The sequence below is a fragment of the Etheostoma spectabile genome, chromosome 2, assembly GCF_008692095.1.
Source record: "Etheostoma spectabile isolate EspeVRDwgs_2016 chromosome 2, UIUC_Espe_1.0, whole genome shotgun sequence".
In the NCBI taxonomy this organism is placed as follows: Eukaryota; Metazoa; Chordata; class Actinopteri; order Perciformes; family Percidae; genus Etheostoma; species Etheostoma spectabile.
This window is the reverse complement of record NC_045734.1, coordinates 13,421,846-13,436,058: the sequence shown is the minus strand read 5'-3', so window position 1 is coordinate 13,436,058 and position 14,213 is coordinate 13,421,846. Positions and strand designations below refer to the sequence as shown.

The 14,213-nt window shown below is 38.8% G+C and overlaps 1 protein-coding gene across 1 annotated transcript in view; it reads left to right on the top strand.

Moving 5' to 3' along the window:
* Positions 1–5,120: 5,120 nt before the first annotated feature.
* The window catches only part of ugt8 (UDP glycosyltransferase 8), a gene marked incomplete at its 5' end in the record, with an annotated part of 16,156 nt that continues 7,063 nt past the window's right edge, over positions 5,121–14,213 (top strand). Inside the window, 2 exon segments of the mRNA XM_032531788.1 lie at positions 5,121–5,953; positions 10,063–10,205. Of these exon segments, the coding sequence (XP_032387679.1) occupies positions 5,121–5,953; positions 10,063–10,205 (976 nt within the window).

Genomic DNA, 14,213 nt, shown 5'->3' with positions numbered 1-14,213 from the left:
CCCACCAGCCCCGGATAGCTCCGCCTTTCACCGCCCCTGTGAGAGGGACTGGGTTTAATGTTCCCTCTGCCCGTCTGCGATACCCGGGGACACATTTTACTTTACTGACATTTTTCCTCACCACCACTTTTTGTGTGTTTTACTTCTTCAACACATTAATTTGCGTCTAAGAAAATTAGACCTAGCCTAGGCCTGCAGTTTCACCGCCCCACTTCACCCCAGCAACATTCAAGCCACAAGGTAAGGTAAACACACGCAAACTAAGTGACACAACAGGTGTATCGTAAACTCAGCCTGGTTTACAAAACATCTTTTTTCCTACTTTTTTCCACGCTTATAGTTCCAAAGAGTAACTTGATATTATTTAAGTTGACAGCAACTCTACCATGTTGTTTGATGTGGTTATTGAAAGCTCAGGTGAGACGGTAGAAACCTCCTGAGAGCAGGCGTAGCCAAGTTTCTGTGTTGCGTTCAAGTCCGTTTCGAATGATCCCTAACGAAACGTCATCGAGGGCGATGTATCCTTGTTAATTCACTAGTGGATTGATTCGGATATTATTTTGATCTTCTGTAACATCACCATGGGTATATATTATTATGCCACAGTTTAACTTTGATATTTTTTTTTATGGCATAATAGCATTTTAAAAGCGTTTTAAATGCTTTTTTTACTTTATGGATTATCAGACTTATGGTTCTGTGTTAGATCCTGTTGAGCGTTTTCACACTTGACACATGCACTGAGATATGTTAATTGCATATTAAAGTCCAAAAAAGCCACACAAGCAAACATTAAACACACCCGTCCTGCCGGGCTTTAGTCATACTGGCGTTTACAGTTATTATCAGAGTTTTGTGATATGGAGACAAACAACCCGTTATGAGTTGGCTATCCTATCTGAAAAGTATAGATGCACTATACTCCAAAGCCTATTACGCCTAAATTCAGTGCTACTCTTTTGCTTCTTATACCAGAGCAGCAAACCCAAAACAATAACAAGATTAACAACCTCCAGGCATTTCTTTTGAAGTATTGTTTGAGCACTCAAACTATTTGTGTCATAAGATGTGTCTTTACTCAGAGCTTTACCTTTTTATTTCATTTTATTTTATTTTTATTATTTTGTTTAACAGTTAGGGATACAAGGATGAACCCATCTAAAAGGAGGCAGGCTGCCACAATTGGGAAAGTGCGTACTCAAATATTAAGGTTGTCAATCCTAATTTCATGATCAATTTCATTTCAGTTGTTACCAATATGGGCTGAATATATTGTGTATGGATATTTACTACTATTTACCTCTACATCCCTGTTTGCAACGATTCCTCACATTCATTGGGGCTTCTTTTTTATGCAGTGTATTAGGTTAATGAGATACTGTGGATGGTTACTAGACACCTTGCAGCTTTGTCTCAGGCTCTTGCTTGATTTGTTGTACCAACTGTTAATATTTGGGAAGACACAGCCTGTCGTACCTGTTCTTGTGTGTTGATGGTTGTATGGTGGCGGAGGTAAAAGAGTTTAAAGTCAGCAGGGACATGTAAAGAAATATGGCAGACATTATGGCAGATAGGTGGAAGGAATATGGTTGAATGGGACACTGAATGTCTATTTGGTCTGTAGAGTTCCATTGAAAACAGCATTGGACTGACTAGAGTAAATGTGAAATTGGGCTCCTCGTGATGAAAGCCCAGTAGGCAATTCGGCAATGATAATTAAACAAGTAGGTTTTATCCAATAAAGACTTTCTATCAAATGCTGATGATATTTTATAAATTTATAAGGGCAGAAATACCATGTTACCATTATAAACAAATCCTCATAACCCATAGCTTGGCAAAGTCAAGTGTTTTTTTTCCGATAAAATATTTTTTCCACCAAAGTTCTATTAGCTCTTGACCTAAACTTAACTTATCTACAAATTTCTCTGGGCTTCACCTTTCATGTTTGATGTGGTAGCATACTTTGAGCTTATGTGACTTTTCACACATACATGCACTAATCATGCCAGTCTTGGCCTTTAAGGGACTTTTTTGGGGCATTTTAGGCCTTTATTTTATAGAACAGCTGAAGTCATGAAAGGGGAGATAGATGGGGAATGACATGCAGCAATGGGCCACAGGTCGGAGTCAAACCTGCGGCCGCTACGTAGAGGCGTAAATCTTGTATGTATGGGCGAGCGCTCTACCAGGTGAGCTACCCAGGTACCCTGAGGGGACAAGATTTGGATTATTTTAGAACAAGAAAATTTAAAATCAGTTATCAGTTAAGCTTTTTTTGAAAGATGTGAGGCAGAATAAACTGCTGGAACTGAGTTGTGTTAGACTTATTATCAGCTCTTGGAAGTCTCATCTCCCCTCTCAACAGGGTTCAATGAGCTAATGAACCCCCAACGTGGAAGCAGCAAGGCTGCTCCTGCTGCGCTTAACTAAAACAATGTTAGTCAGATTATAAAGTGATATAATGACCTTCTTGTGTCACACTTAATAGATTTAAATAGCTTCATGTGAAAGCTGTAATTGGTTTGATTTTCAATATTACAAAACTGAAAGCTGCGAAACAAGGCATTTAATTTGAGATGATAGCAGAGAGATGGTCTAGTTTCTAATTATTTAGATGTTTTTTATTATTTACATTTTGTTTGTTGTGGTCTAAGTGGTTTGTTTTGCAGTTAACTCATCTGTGAGGTAGTTTTTACAAAATCTTTTAAGTCTTTTAAGAGTTTGAAATATCAATATAAAGCAGACCAATATGGTGAAAGCGTGACCTATACCACGCAATGACAAATTTGCATAATTATATAAATGAATGAATGTCAATAAGACAATATCTAATTGTGTATAATATATTTATTATTGTTATATATTATAGAAGATTGAAAAAGGATTGAAAATATGAAAGGTGAAAATACAGTGGATGCATACTAAAACTTAAAAAGAAAGTAGCAGTTGGCTTTTGCTTGTACACAATATTTATGAGTTGGAGTTAATAGACCCAGAAGTAATAAAATAAAATGGAACAATAAGTAATGTTTATATGATTTGCATGCAGGTAGAGGCATTGGTTGTAAATTTCCCTCGGCTATAGTTTCACACATTTGTTTCACTAACAGTAATGTAGCTAAACTGATGTTTCATATCACAGTATCAAATTAATATACTGTACCTCCCAGCTCTAATCTGCTTAAAGTAACTTCCTTATTTAACTTTAAAATCTGTTTCTTTTTATATAAACTGTTGTAACTTATTCATCTCCACTTTGTAATAATAATTATATTAATAATGATGTATACTTTATTATTGATGATCTTCACACCCTTTTGGATCTTTTAATTCTCTCAATCCTGATCATTTCCTCATTCCTCCCTGTGAGCAGGGTAACCCGACTCCATTGTTAGTAATTTAAGTCATGACGCATCACAGTCCTTGGTAGACAGTGGCTGGTTTCTATAGTTACCGCCAACAGTCTGGACTGAGAAGTGTTTGTAACAATATCCTCAGGACAATGCTAAACAAAATGGTGGCCACACTGAATCCTCTTCCTACCAGGCCTCAGCTGTTTGCAGAGAAAAACTTCACATTGTTTGACAAACAGGTGGCTGATACACTATACTAGACAAAAACCTGTTAAGATGCTATCAGGAGGTGGTCAGCGGAAACAATACGGGCCATGCCATTTGATATAGATTCAGACGTAACCTAAAAAGATAGTATTCAACAATAAAGCATGATGCAAGATATATCTTGTGCGGCTGAGAGAAACTACGTATACTGTTGAGGATTGCAGGGTGCTGCAGCCTATCACAGAACATATTGAAGGAGAAGCCGGCAAAGCCCTGGACAGGTTGCCAGTGTGACACATAGGGCTCCTGCACACTGCCTGCATGGCTTGAGCATGGCGTTTCAGTTGCGTGTCAGTCGCATGGCGGCTGCGTGGCGTTTTCTATGTCTTTGCACACCAGATATTGTCTGTCACGGCGCTCCTGCTGCTAGCCTTTTCTGTACACATGTATGTTTCCCATTGATAAAGTGAAATAATAGTGTGTTCTTCAACTTTATTTTGTCAATATATATATATATATATATATATATATATATATATATATATATATATATATATATATATATATATATCAAATCTTTATGTCTTTAGACTGTGGATTAAAATCCACACAAACACTAAACCCTACACAGGGAACACCCAAGTTGGGTTTAAACCAAGGACTCCTCCCATTTTATTTATTTGTTTAACTAGGTGTATGTTAAGGTTGATTACGTAGTACAATGCTAACACATTTAACACAGTTTCTTTTGGCCTTGTCTAAAGTTATGAGCTGATAATCGGAAGCACCATATTTAAACAGACATATGCTATCTCCAACGTTTCAAAATGAGAGCTTGCAGGCTACACATTATGTGAATAGGCCAGTACATTATTAGTCTGCAGTCACACTGCTATGTTGTCTTTAGTTTAACATTTGGAGTACTCATTTTGCTATTAAGCACAAACACCAATGTCACAGTCACACTTTGCTAATGGAGCATTATTTATACATTTCACCCCAAAAGGTCAGCACATTTGTTAAGGTGTAACCCCCTAAGCAAGAAGACCATGGGTTAGTCATTGGTCATTAGGAAAACCTGAATAATTATTAGCTCTCCATAAAGAGGGGTCCAGGGTTGATGATTAATCCAAGTGAGAAGGAGAGTTTAGGCATATCAGGCACAGGCTATGGCATGGTGGCATGATAATGGTTCTTTGTGGCTGCGTTTGTGAATAGAGTGGCCGGAGGTTAAGAATGACGTTAGTGCTGCCACCCACACCATGTCAGTGACGGCTGTGCACAGAGCAAGGAGAGATGAAGAGGTGTTTAGAGCATTACATTAATTTCCAGAGTAGCCTCCTTGCATCATGGGTGACTGATAAATTTGGCCCATTTGCCCAAACTAATTCTCAGTATTAAATACATAATGGCTATATGAATAATTTCTCTAACCCAATTCTAATACAGTATGTTTCTATAGCTGCTGAGCAACATTGATTAATATCTGTACTTCTTTGTCCTCTGTGTTTATTGAAATATCAGGCGTTAACACTGTTCATTTCTTTATAACTTCAGCCATGCTTCTACCCTCTTCACAACTACTCCTCCTTGGCCTCCTCACCTGGAGTCCTAGGGCATCATGGGCCGCTAAAGTGATCGTGGTCCCACCCATTATGTTTGAATCACACCTCTACATTTTCAAGACGTTGGCCACAGCTCTGCACCAGGAAGGCCATGAGACCCACTTTCTAATTTCAGAGGGTCGTGGGGTGCCCCCTTCCCCTTACTACCATTTACAGCGCTACCCAGGGATCTTTAACAGCACCACGGCTGACAATTTCCTCCAGTCAAAAGTCAGCAACATCTTCTCAGGCCGCCTGACATTTCTGGAACTGTTTGATATACTTGACCACTACTCTCAGAACTGTGATGCTGTCGTTGGCAATGTTGAGGTAATGACCCGCCTCAAGGAGGCCAAGTTTGACCTGCTGCTGGTAGACCCTAATGAGATGTGTGGTTTTGTGATCGCTCATATCCTGGGTGTGAAATATGCCGTGTTCAGTACAGGCCTGTGGTACCCTGCAGAGGCGGGCGCCCCAGCCCCACTTTCATATGTACCCGAATTCAACTCATTGCTGACAGACCGCATGTCTCTGGTCCAGAGGATTGCCAACACAGCTGTTTACCTGGTGCAGCGCTTTGGAGTCCGTTATATTGCATTACCCAAGTATGACCGGATTATGAAGAAACATGGAGTGAAGCCTCAAGTGGCCATGTCTGACTTAGTGCAGGGCAGCCGGCTGTGGATGCTATGCACTGACTTGGCTCTGGAGTTTCCCAGGCCCACCCTGCCACATGTGGTGTACATAGGAGGAATCCTTACCAAGCCCCCCAATCCACTTCCACAGGTGAGAAGTACTGAAAGACACACACACAGCTGACAAGCACATGAGGAAATTTACAAAGACACACAAAAAGGTTTTGTGTCATGGTTGTGTGGTCTAATGTACAGGAGTGTAAGAGTAGTAGATTATCAATGGCAAATCAAGTGAGAAACTTAAAATAATCGGCAATGTCTTTTTGTGGCTAATCCAACAAACTAAGTAAATACCTGACACATCAAGGTACTTTAGCACATTGATTCAAATGTCATTTAAATTTCATAAATCGGTTGTGTTAATTAATATGAAACATTTCCCACAATGGCGGCTCTGTACCATTGGTGACAAAAACACTGCAATACAATGTCTTATTCATGGTAATAGAGTTTGACTAGGACATTATGCAAAAATTGTATGTTTTTTTTGGCAAGATGGGAAGCCATATTGTTATGCTTTACTCTGGCTTCACTCAGAGACATTTATCCTTTTTGAATTACATATAAGTATAAGTACACTCCACTTGCTCACATGAACGTTTCAGGCTCTGCCTTTCTCAGTATGTATATTCTGTGTGTTCGCCCTAAAGGACTTTGGTATAAAAGCAACAGGAAGAGCTTGTTCTTTCATTTGATTTATTATTTTTGCATAAATCTATCAAATTTCTACCAATTGTTTTTTTATTGAATAATGTCAGTTAAATATCCAAAAACTGTCATTTCTTTTGTTATGTTTTGGGCAAAAGTGGTGGTAACTTTTATCTCTTACTTCTAGAGCTGTAACAAATCCAAATTTGACTGTACAATTCATTGTTTCAGAAGTAATTGTGATTAACAATATAATTCTTTTTCAGTCAAATTCAAAAATATTTATTTATGTATTATTTTTTCAAAAATGTTAAGTTTTGAATGACTCCCAGGATACATGTTTGTTATATCACTGTTATGTGACCCAGATAATGTAAAATAACAAGTACACAGCCTATGAAGTAAACCACACCTCTTTATTATCATAAAACATTGAATTTTTTCTTGGATAAACATAAAATTGACAATTACCATGATACCCCTTAGGACCATGTAAGCAATTAATTGCGGTTAAACAAAGAAACGGTGATTACGTAAAAAGAAATTGCGATTAGACAATTATGTAATAATTGTTACAGGCCTACTTACATCCCACTCAAGAGAAAAGTTTTGTCACTCATGTATGATGAAGTTCTTTCTAAATTAACATACAGAAAATAGAACACGTTTTTCTTCGTATTATCTCTCTTCTCTTGTCTTAACAGTCTGATTGAGTTTCAGGATGTTTTGTATGTACCCTTGCTTGTCCCTATTGTTTTGCCTATCATTAGTACCTCTTATTATCAATACTGCTACAAAGCGATCCTTTATAGGCAACGATGCTGGGGTGAGAATGGGTTTGGGTTGAATGGACGCAGTAGATTTTGAGCAGAGAGGGAGGGGAGTCATGGAGAGCAGAGGCGGGTGGTGACGGGTGGGTTAGTCCAGCGTTCGGACGCAGAGAGCGCGGGCCGTCGGTATCTACTGCGGGGGGTGTTGGAATGCCACTTCAGCCAATAAGGAGCATTGTGTCGTTTTGTGTGGAGGGAGTTATAATTGAAGTGGAGGGAGAACGAAGCCATTGTTCTGGGCAGAGCTCTGGGGACACTGAGACTCTTTTATAGGTTCACTGAGGCTGCGTTGTAGGGACAGTAGGGCTGCGCTTCTGGGACACAGAGCCCAGTGTGCCCCTGATGTTGCTCTGTGCCAGGGCCAGCCTTAGCTGCCGCAGCTGGACCATTGGCTTCTCTCCCTCTACTTGTCCTTGACTTCTATCCCTCCAACATGGCTTCTCCCTCATCTCACACTGTCAGTCCCTACATCTTCACCTACCAGAAGCTGCTAAACTTTGCTAAAATATGTGGATAATGCCTTTAAGTAAAACTTAAAACAGGAATAGGGTTTGAGGAGGAGGATGAGGAGGAGGAGGATATTGTCTTTATTCTTCCAAAGGCGTGTCATGTTTTCAGAGCCTCACGCTGTCAGTTGGTATAAACTGATATGTACCGCAGACCTCCTTCTTTTTTTTTTTATTTAACTGTTGTGCTGACATCTAAAATGTTCCAGGAACTTTTTGTTAGATGAAAGCTACAGTAAGCCAATGACCATAGGTAGGATAGTTGGCAGATGTTTAATCATGTAAACAGTGCTCATGGGGTTTTTCTTTCCAATGATTGCAGTTTTCTTCCCTAACTTTAACCCTGTCAACCAACTTTATTAAGAAAATGATGTCATAGAAGGTAATGTAATTTACATTTACCTCCTGACAACACAAACCCACATCAAGATGTTGGGTCTGGGCTCAATCAGAGAAATGGGATAAATGGCTGTCTTTAAAATCCCTCTGCACGCAATAGGATAGCCCTACAACCAACCAGAGCGATGCTAATTGATAAATTAAACAATTTGAATAAAGTATCATCTAATCTAATCTAATCTAAACTTTTGCCATATCCGGTTGGCAAAACTCTGAACACATCTTCCTTTTTTAAGAATGACTTTAGTTTCTAACTCCAAGTCTTCCAGAGTTTGGCCAAAGCCGATTCGAAAAACCGTCGTTGTTGTTGTTAGCAGCAGCAGCAGCCATCTTCTTTGTTTTCATGTAGCAGGGAATTCACGCGGACCTGTCACAACTCTGCCCATCTTATGTTAAGCCCGCCCACCAACTTTATAGACGATGTGATTGGCCTGTCCAGAATTTCATTTTACCATCTCACAAGCCAACGGAGAGTTGCTAGACTGACCCAACCAGCAAATTACATTCTCTGCCGCTAGGGTGCGTCTAGATTTCTAGGCTCGTGAACTGACCCTGTGTGTAGAGAATATAAACATCAAAGGAGAATGTGGTAGAGTGGACTTTATTGTGAATATGTAGGATATTTGTTATGAAACTGATGGCTTTCTCTATTAACTTTTGTTTGTATGGCGTTTTGGAAATTATTGTTAATCAGCAGTGTTGCTCATTCAAGAAAAGTTTCCAATACAACAAAAGGTATTGTATTGCGGTCCCCATAGTCTATATCGACGTTTCATTTTAGGGATATTTCCGGTTCCGCCGGATGTCCCTCAATTTCGGCTGGATGTCCCTCACCTTCTGCTTTCTTTGTGTGGCCATTCTAAACTCCGGTCGATTTGGGAAAGATCCTCCGAGCTAGAACCAACAATCAAATTAAATTAATTATTTTTTGAGTAGAATTCTGATCACACACTCGACAGCTGTTTTAATTTCAGAGCTCGCCTCCCTACTTGCACACGTTTCACCAAAACAAGTCCCTTTCCCGAGGCTGTTATGCAGAGGCATTGTTTCTGCATCTGGTGCTTAGTGCCGCCCAAGACAATTGTGATTGGTTTAAAGAAATGGCATCAAACTGGAGTACGTTTTTTCTCAGATTGGTTGCTTTATGGACTTTCAACATTATTTATTAATTTCAGAATATCATATGATAATGTGAAATGCATTACTAGGCACCAAATTGCAAAATGCAAACTCAGCACATCCTGACTTGCAGTTCTGAGGCATGAACATACTGTAAATACATTGAACAGCTTCATGCATTCCACATTCTTTGTCTTGTTTGATAAACTTCTACTCTGGACATTTCTTAAGTTCCTGGATTTGAATTTATTTTTTTTATAATAAGATGGCCCTTGTTTAAATAGTCTGGGACTCTCTCTGCTTTATGTCTTTTGCTTTTCAAATTACAACATTAAAAAAAAAAGTGCAGTAAGGTCTATAACATCTCACTTTAATTTATCTTTAACAACAGTGTTCAAAGTTTATGCTAAGGGTCTGTTTTATTGGTGTTGGCTTTGTATATTTAATAGATTAAAAACAATCTGAGATGGAGCCCAGCTGTTAAATTACAACAATCACATTATGTTTTTAATTTGAGTTATTTGAATGCTAGCAAAATACATATGAATGAATCTGCTTTGAAAGAAGGGGACTGATATGTGCTCCAAAGCATAGTAGTGTTTGCACTGTATTATTTTAAATCTTTTCTGATTAGCAAGAAAACAATGTATTTTGCTCTTTTTTATAGCTCTCATTGTTTTTCTCTCATATTCCCACAGGACTTTGAGGCATGGGTGAATGACACAGCGGAACATGGCTTTGTGGTTGTGTCATTTGGAGCTGGGGTCAAGTACCTTTCCCATGACATTGCTCACAAACTGGCTGGAGCCCTCGCCAGGCTGCCCCAACGTGTCATCTGGAGGTAAAGTATTTTTTTTTCTCACTTATACAAGAGACAGCTGTCACTATGACAGATGTGAACAGGGTTTTCTGGTGAGCTTCAAGTTACTGGATTTCCTCTACTTGGCACTCTGGGGCCTCTGAATGTCAGAGGACATCAGTATTTTGTTTTATGGTTTTATATGGAGGCCCATAATCAGCTATGTTACTGCTGTTCAATGAGGCATTGTAAAAAAAAGGCAACACGTTTTTTTTTAGACCAACGTCCATGTTACCGCCTCACACTTGCTTGAGGGTGTTATCTGAGGTCATCCAGTTGATCAAACAGCATTGAGTAGCAGATTGAATCCTTACCCTTAAAAGACTTCGTTCAGGAAAACCTAAGACAAAAACTAATTATGATGGCTTCAAAAGATCTTTGCATTTGATTTAATTTAGTAAAGTCATATAAGAGTGATTTATCCAGATTTTCAATAGGGTGCGTCTGTGCTGCGGTTTTGTTTTGTCCTCCGTTGTGCGCCATACTACACAGGGAGCGTCTCAGAAGCGGAGCGTCTTGCTGCCCGACCCGCAGACTTTGTTGTCTCTACAAGTGTTTTACAAAAAAATCCTGTGTTCATTAAGCTAATATCTACCTTCCACTCCAAGCACTCTTACAGATAAACTCCATGCCTTCTCTTTTCTGGCGATTTCCTTATCAAAAGGATCTGTGTTGTCTTATCATGTTTTTCCACCTCCAAGCTGAATCTCTCGTATCTCATGGCGGTATAGTAGACAAATACAATACTGGGGGTGTGTTTTGGTATATTGACTGGATGCTCTCGCTGTTCCACTTCCTGTCCGGCTGTCCAAACAACCACAGCTCGTGTGAAAATAGACCTTACGCGCATCTTTAGCAGAGCAGAGAGCCGCTTCACCTACACTTCTGGGACGTGACGCGGCTGGGAAATTATCAACATTGGACTTGAATGGCCGCGTTGCTTGCGTGGGTTGCAACGCGCCCAGAACGCAGTGCAGACACGTCCAGTGGAAAATAGGGTTTGCGGTTACTGTTAGCTACAGTGGTCTGATAAGATGACATTGTAGGTCATTTGCTGCAACCATGGGGTAGGCTACACGTATATGTGATGGGGAAACTAAAACTGCTGCAGTATATTTGCATCACCATGAATGCAGATATTTATGTGTTCAGGACAAACTCATAACAAGAGGTCCTTCACAGTTTGTGCTTGCCCAGTTACACAGATAGGTGTGATTAAAATTGTTGGTTATGTAGGGACAGTTGCAACATTAATGATACACTGACTATGACCTGAGAAGGAAAACAAAATATAAGTTAAGGGCAAGTGGGGCTAATAGAGGAGAAAAGAAAAATGTGACTACTAGTGTCTCAGTGTTTTAAAATTCCATCCATAAAGCTGTTAATCCTTTACTCTTATCTCAGTATATTTAAGAGATTGTAATTCATTGACCACAGTCACATTGTTTTTGTGTCATTTCTGTCCCATAGATGACAAAGGACTAGTTAATTAGACTAAAAACGGACCGTCTTGAAGTTGCATAATCCTTATGAGACAATGCAATTTGTTTACATACGTAGGTACAGTAAATCTTTGTCTGGGATGTCCAAGTAGTGCATCAATAAGAACAGCAGGAACAAAGTCATGATCCTAGTACATATATACACGCGGCTCCCAAAGCAGACTCTTTTCATAGATATATGGTGTAGCTGGGTTAATAGTTAAGTATACATGAGAGACATGTGCCTGTGTGCAAAGGCAGGTGAAGGTGAAGGTCTTGTACAAACACACTACACAATTTACAATGATGTCTCTTTAACTGACAGCATGGCTAAGTAACATTTGTTAGATATCTCTATGCCAGATAATTACTGTTTTGAAATGTTGTTTTTATTTGGATCATACTGTATATTGAATTCCAGTTTTGTTCTGGTTAATTTTTAAGATTTTTTAGTTTGTTTCAGTATTTCTTTTCTATTTCTTTAGTTTTACCTCTAGTTTTAAACTCATTATTATTCCAAGCACTCCAGTTATAAGTTTAATATTTATGTTCTTATTGATCCAATGGAGATGTATTACTCAATCTTCAACTTTGAATATTTTTGACAAGGGATCCTCTTTTTTCAGTTAATACACTGTAACCATGAATGGATTCCTTTTTTTGTCATTGCACACTATTGTACAACCAAATTAAGTAGCAATCCTAATGATGGATTTGCACATATCAAACAGTAATTAGAAATAAAGAAAAATATGTATACATACATACATTAGGGATAAAAAAATATGTATTTGTTGTGACAGTAAAATAAAAACAGTAAAATAGCTGAGGTATTTCACTTCTGGATATTGCACATTGCTGAGTTGTATAACCCTATTAACAAGTAATACAATGGGGAGGAAATATTTACAAATATACAAAGGTGCAGTTGGAACTATTATCGATAGTAAAATCACGTTGTTCCATTACATTTCCCTCTGGCATAGTGAGTGCCTTTTAAATGTGTGGAAACAAGTGCAGTAGTTTACAGACATTTTATTTCTAGACTGCATACATGGCAAATAACAAACTGTAAAAAGTTGGAATTTGCGCATTGCACAAAGAGAGTATGTGAGATAATGAGGAAGGAGACAGAATTAGAAAATCTATTGTTCTTTTTTTTCAGAAAAAAAGTATTAAATTAGTAGAGGATAATATGAAGTTGATATCAATCACAAAGCAAAGGAGGAGTTTGACTATTATCCCTTTTACACAACCAAAGCAAAAATTGTCGCACTCTTAGACTGTTCCCACTATATTTGCATATATTTATTAAAGGCTTATACCGTCATTTGACCCTGTAGAGCCTTAATTAACACATTAATACAGTAGTTTAGGTTTGTGACTGCTTATCTTCCTTGGTTGTCTATACTCACCTTTTTTGAGTGTATGTCTGCAATATTTAATGTGGAAAAGAGAATAGGAAGCATTAGGTAGTGTATAGAGTTGGGGGGAAAAGCAGCATACTGTGCCATGCTAGGAGCAGGTTTCAACAACAGACAGTCATTATATGACTGAATTTGTGGGTTTGGAGAATTCTATGCATATTAGTGGCTAAAGCTGGGCAGAGTCCCTGGTGCAATCTAAGAAGATTTGATTGTGGTCGTCAGAGCACTAACCAGATTTGTGGGCAACAGTTACTGTGTTTTGTTATGAGGAGTGCTGGAGTTGCCTTGGCATGCAACATGTGTAAGTAATAATGTGTGATAATTTGTAATCATTTTCATTTTAGTTAGGAAAATGGCAAAAGCTAATCTCAAGGACTGACTTATCACAGGAAGATCTCAGATAATGACGCTCTACAAGAAGGTATCTAACCAGGTCTACAGGTGAAGTGAGACAATGATCTTAAACTTGTAGCTACAGGCAGGAGCCTCTTGTAAGCCCCAATACATTGCATGTGACATTAAACGGTAATCTGGCTTTCAGTGGCCCTGCCAAATAAATGGAAAAAGGAAGAGGGCTGATGAGAGGGACAGGGACCAGGCCAAATGAATTGTGTCATTGATAATTGGCTGCATGAATGTAGGCTTTGATTGGCAGAGCACTGAATTGGTGCTTTGTTGAAGAGAGAAAGAGAGATGAAAGACTTTCGGTTTGGGAGGGAAGGAGACAGAGATGGACGGATGGGGGTCATGATGTTGCATGCATATGTATTGTGTGTTGCATTTGTTGGAAAATGCTTCCGTACACACAACCACAAACACCAACAAACATACACACAATGCTGTACACATCCACTACTACTCGTAGAAGACATATGGTTGAAACCTAAATATCTGGTAGGCCTGCATGATTAATCGTTAAAAAATCGCGATCTCGATTCACCCTGTTCACGATTACTTTTTCTTTTTTAATGACTTTGATTCTCATTTAATTTTACGAGCCAACTGCATTATAAATGCTACTACTTTCTTCTGTGAGTTTTAAACATAGACTTCATAAAATAGGTTTTAAAGTGCTCCCAAGC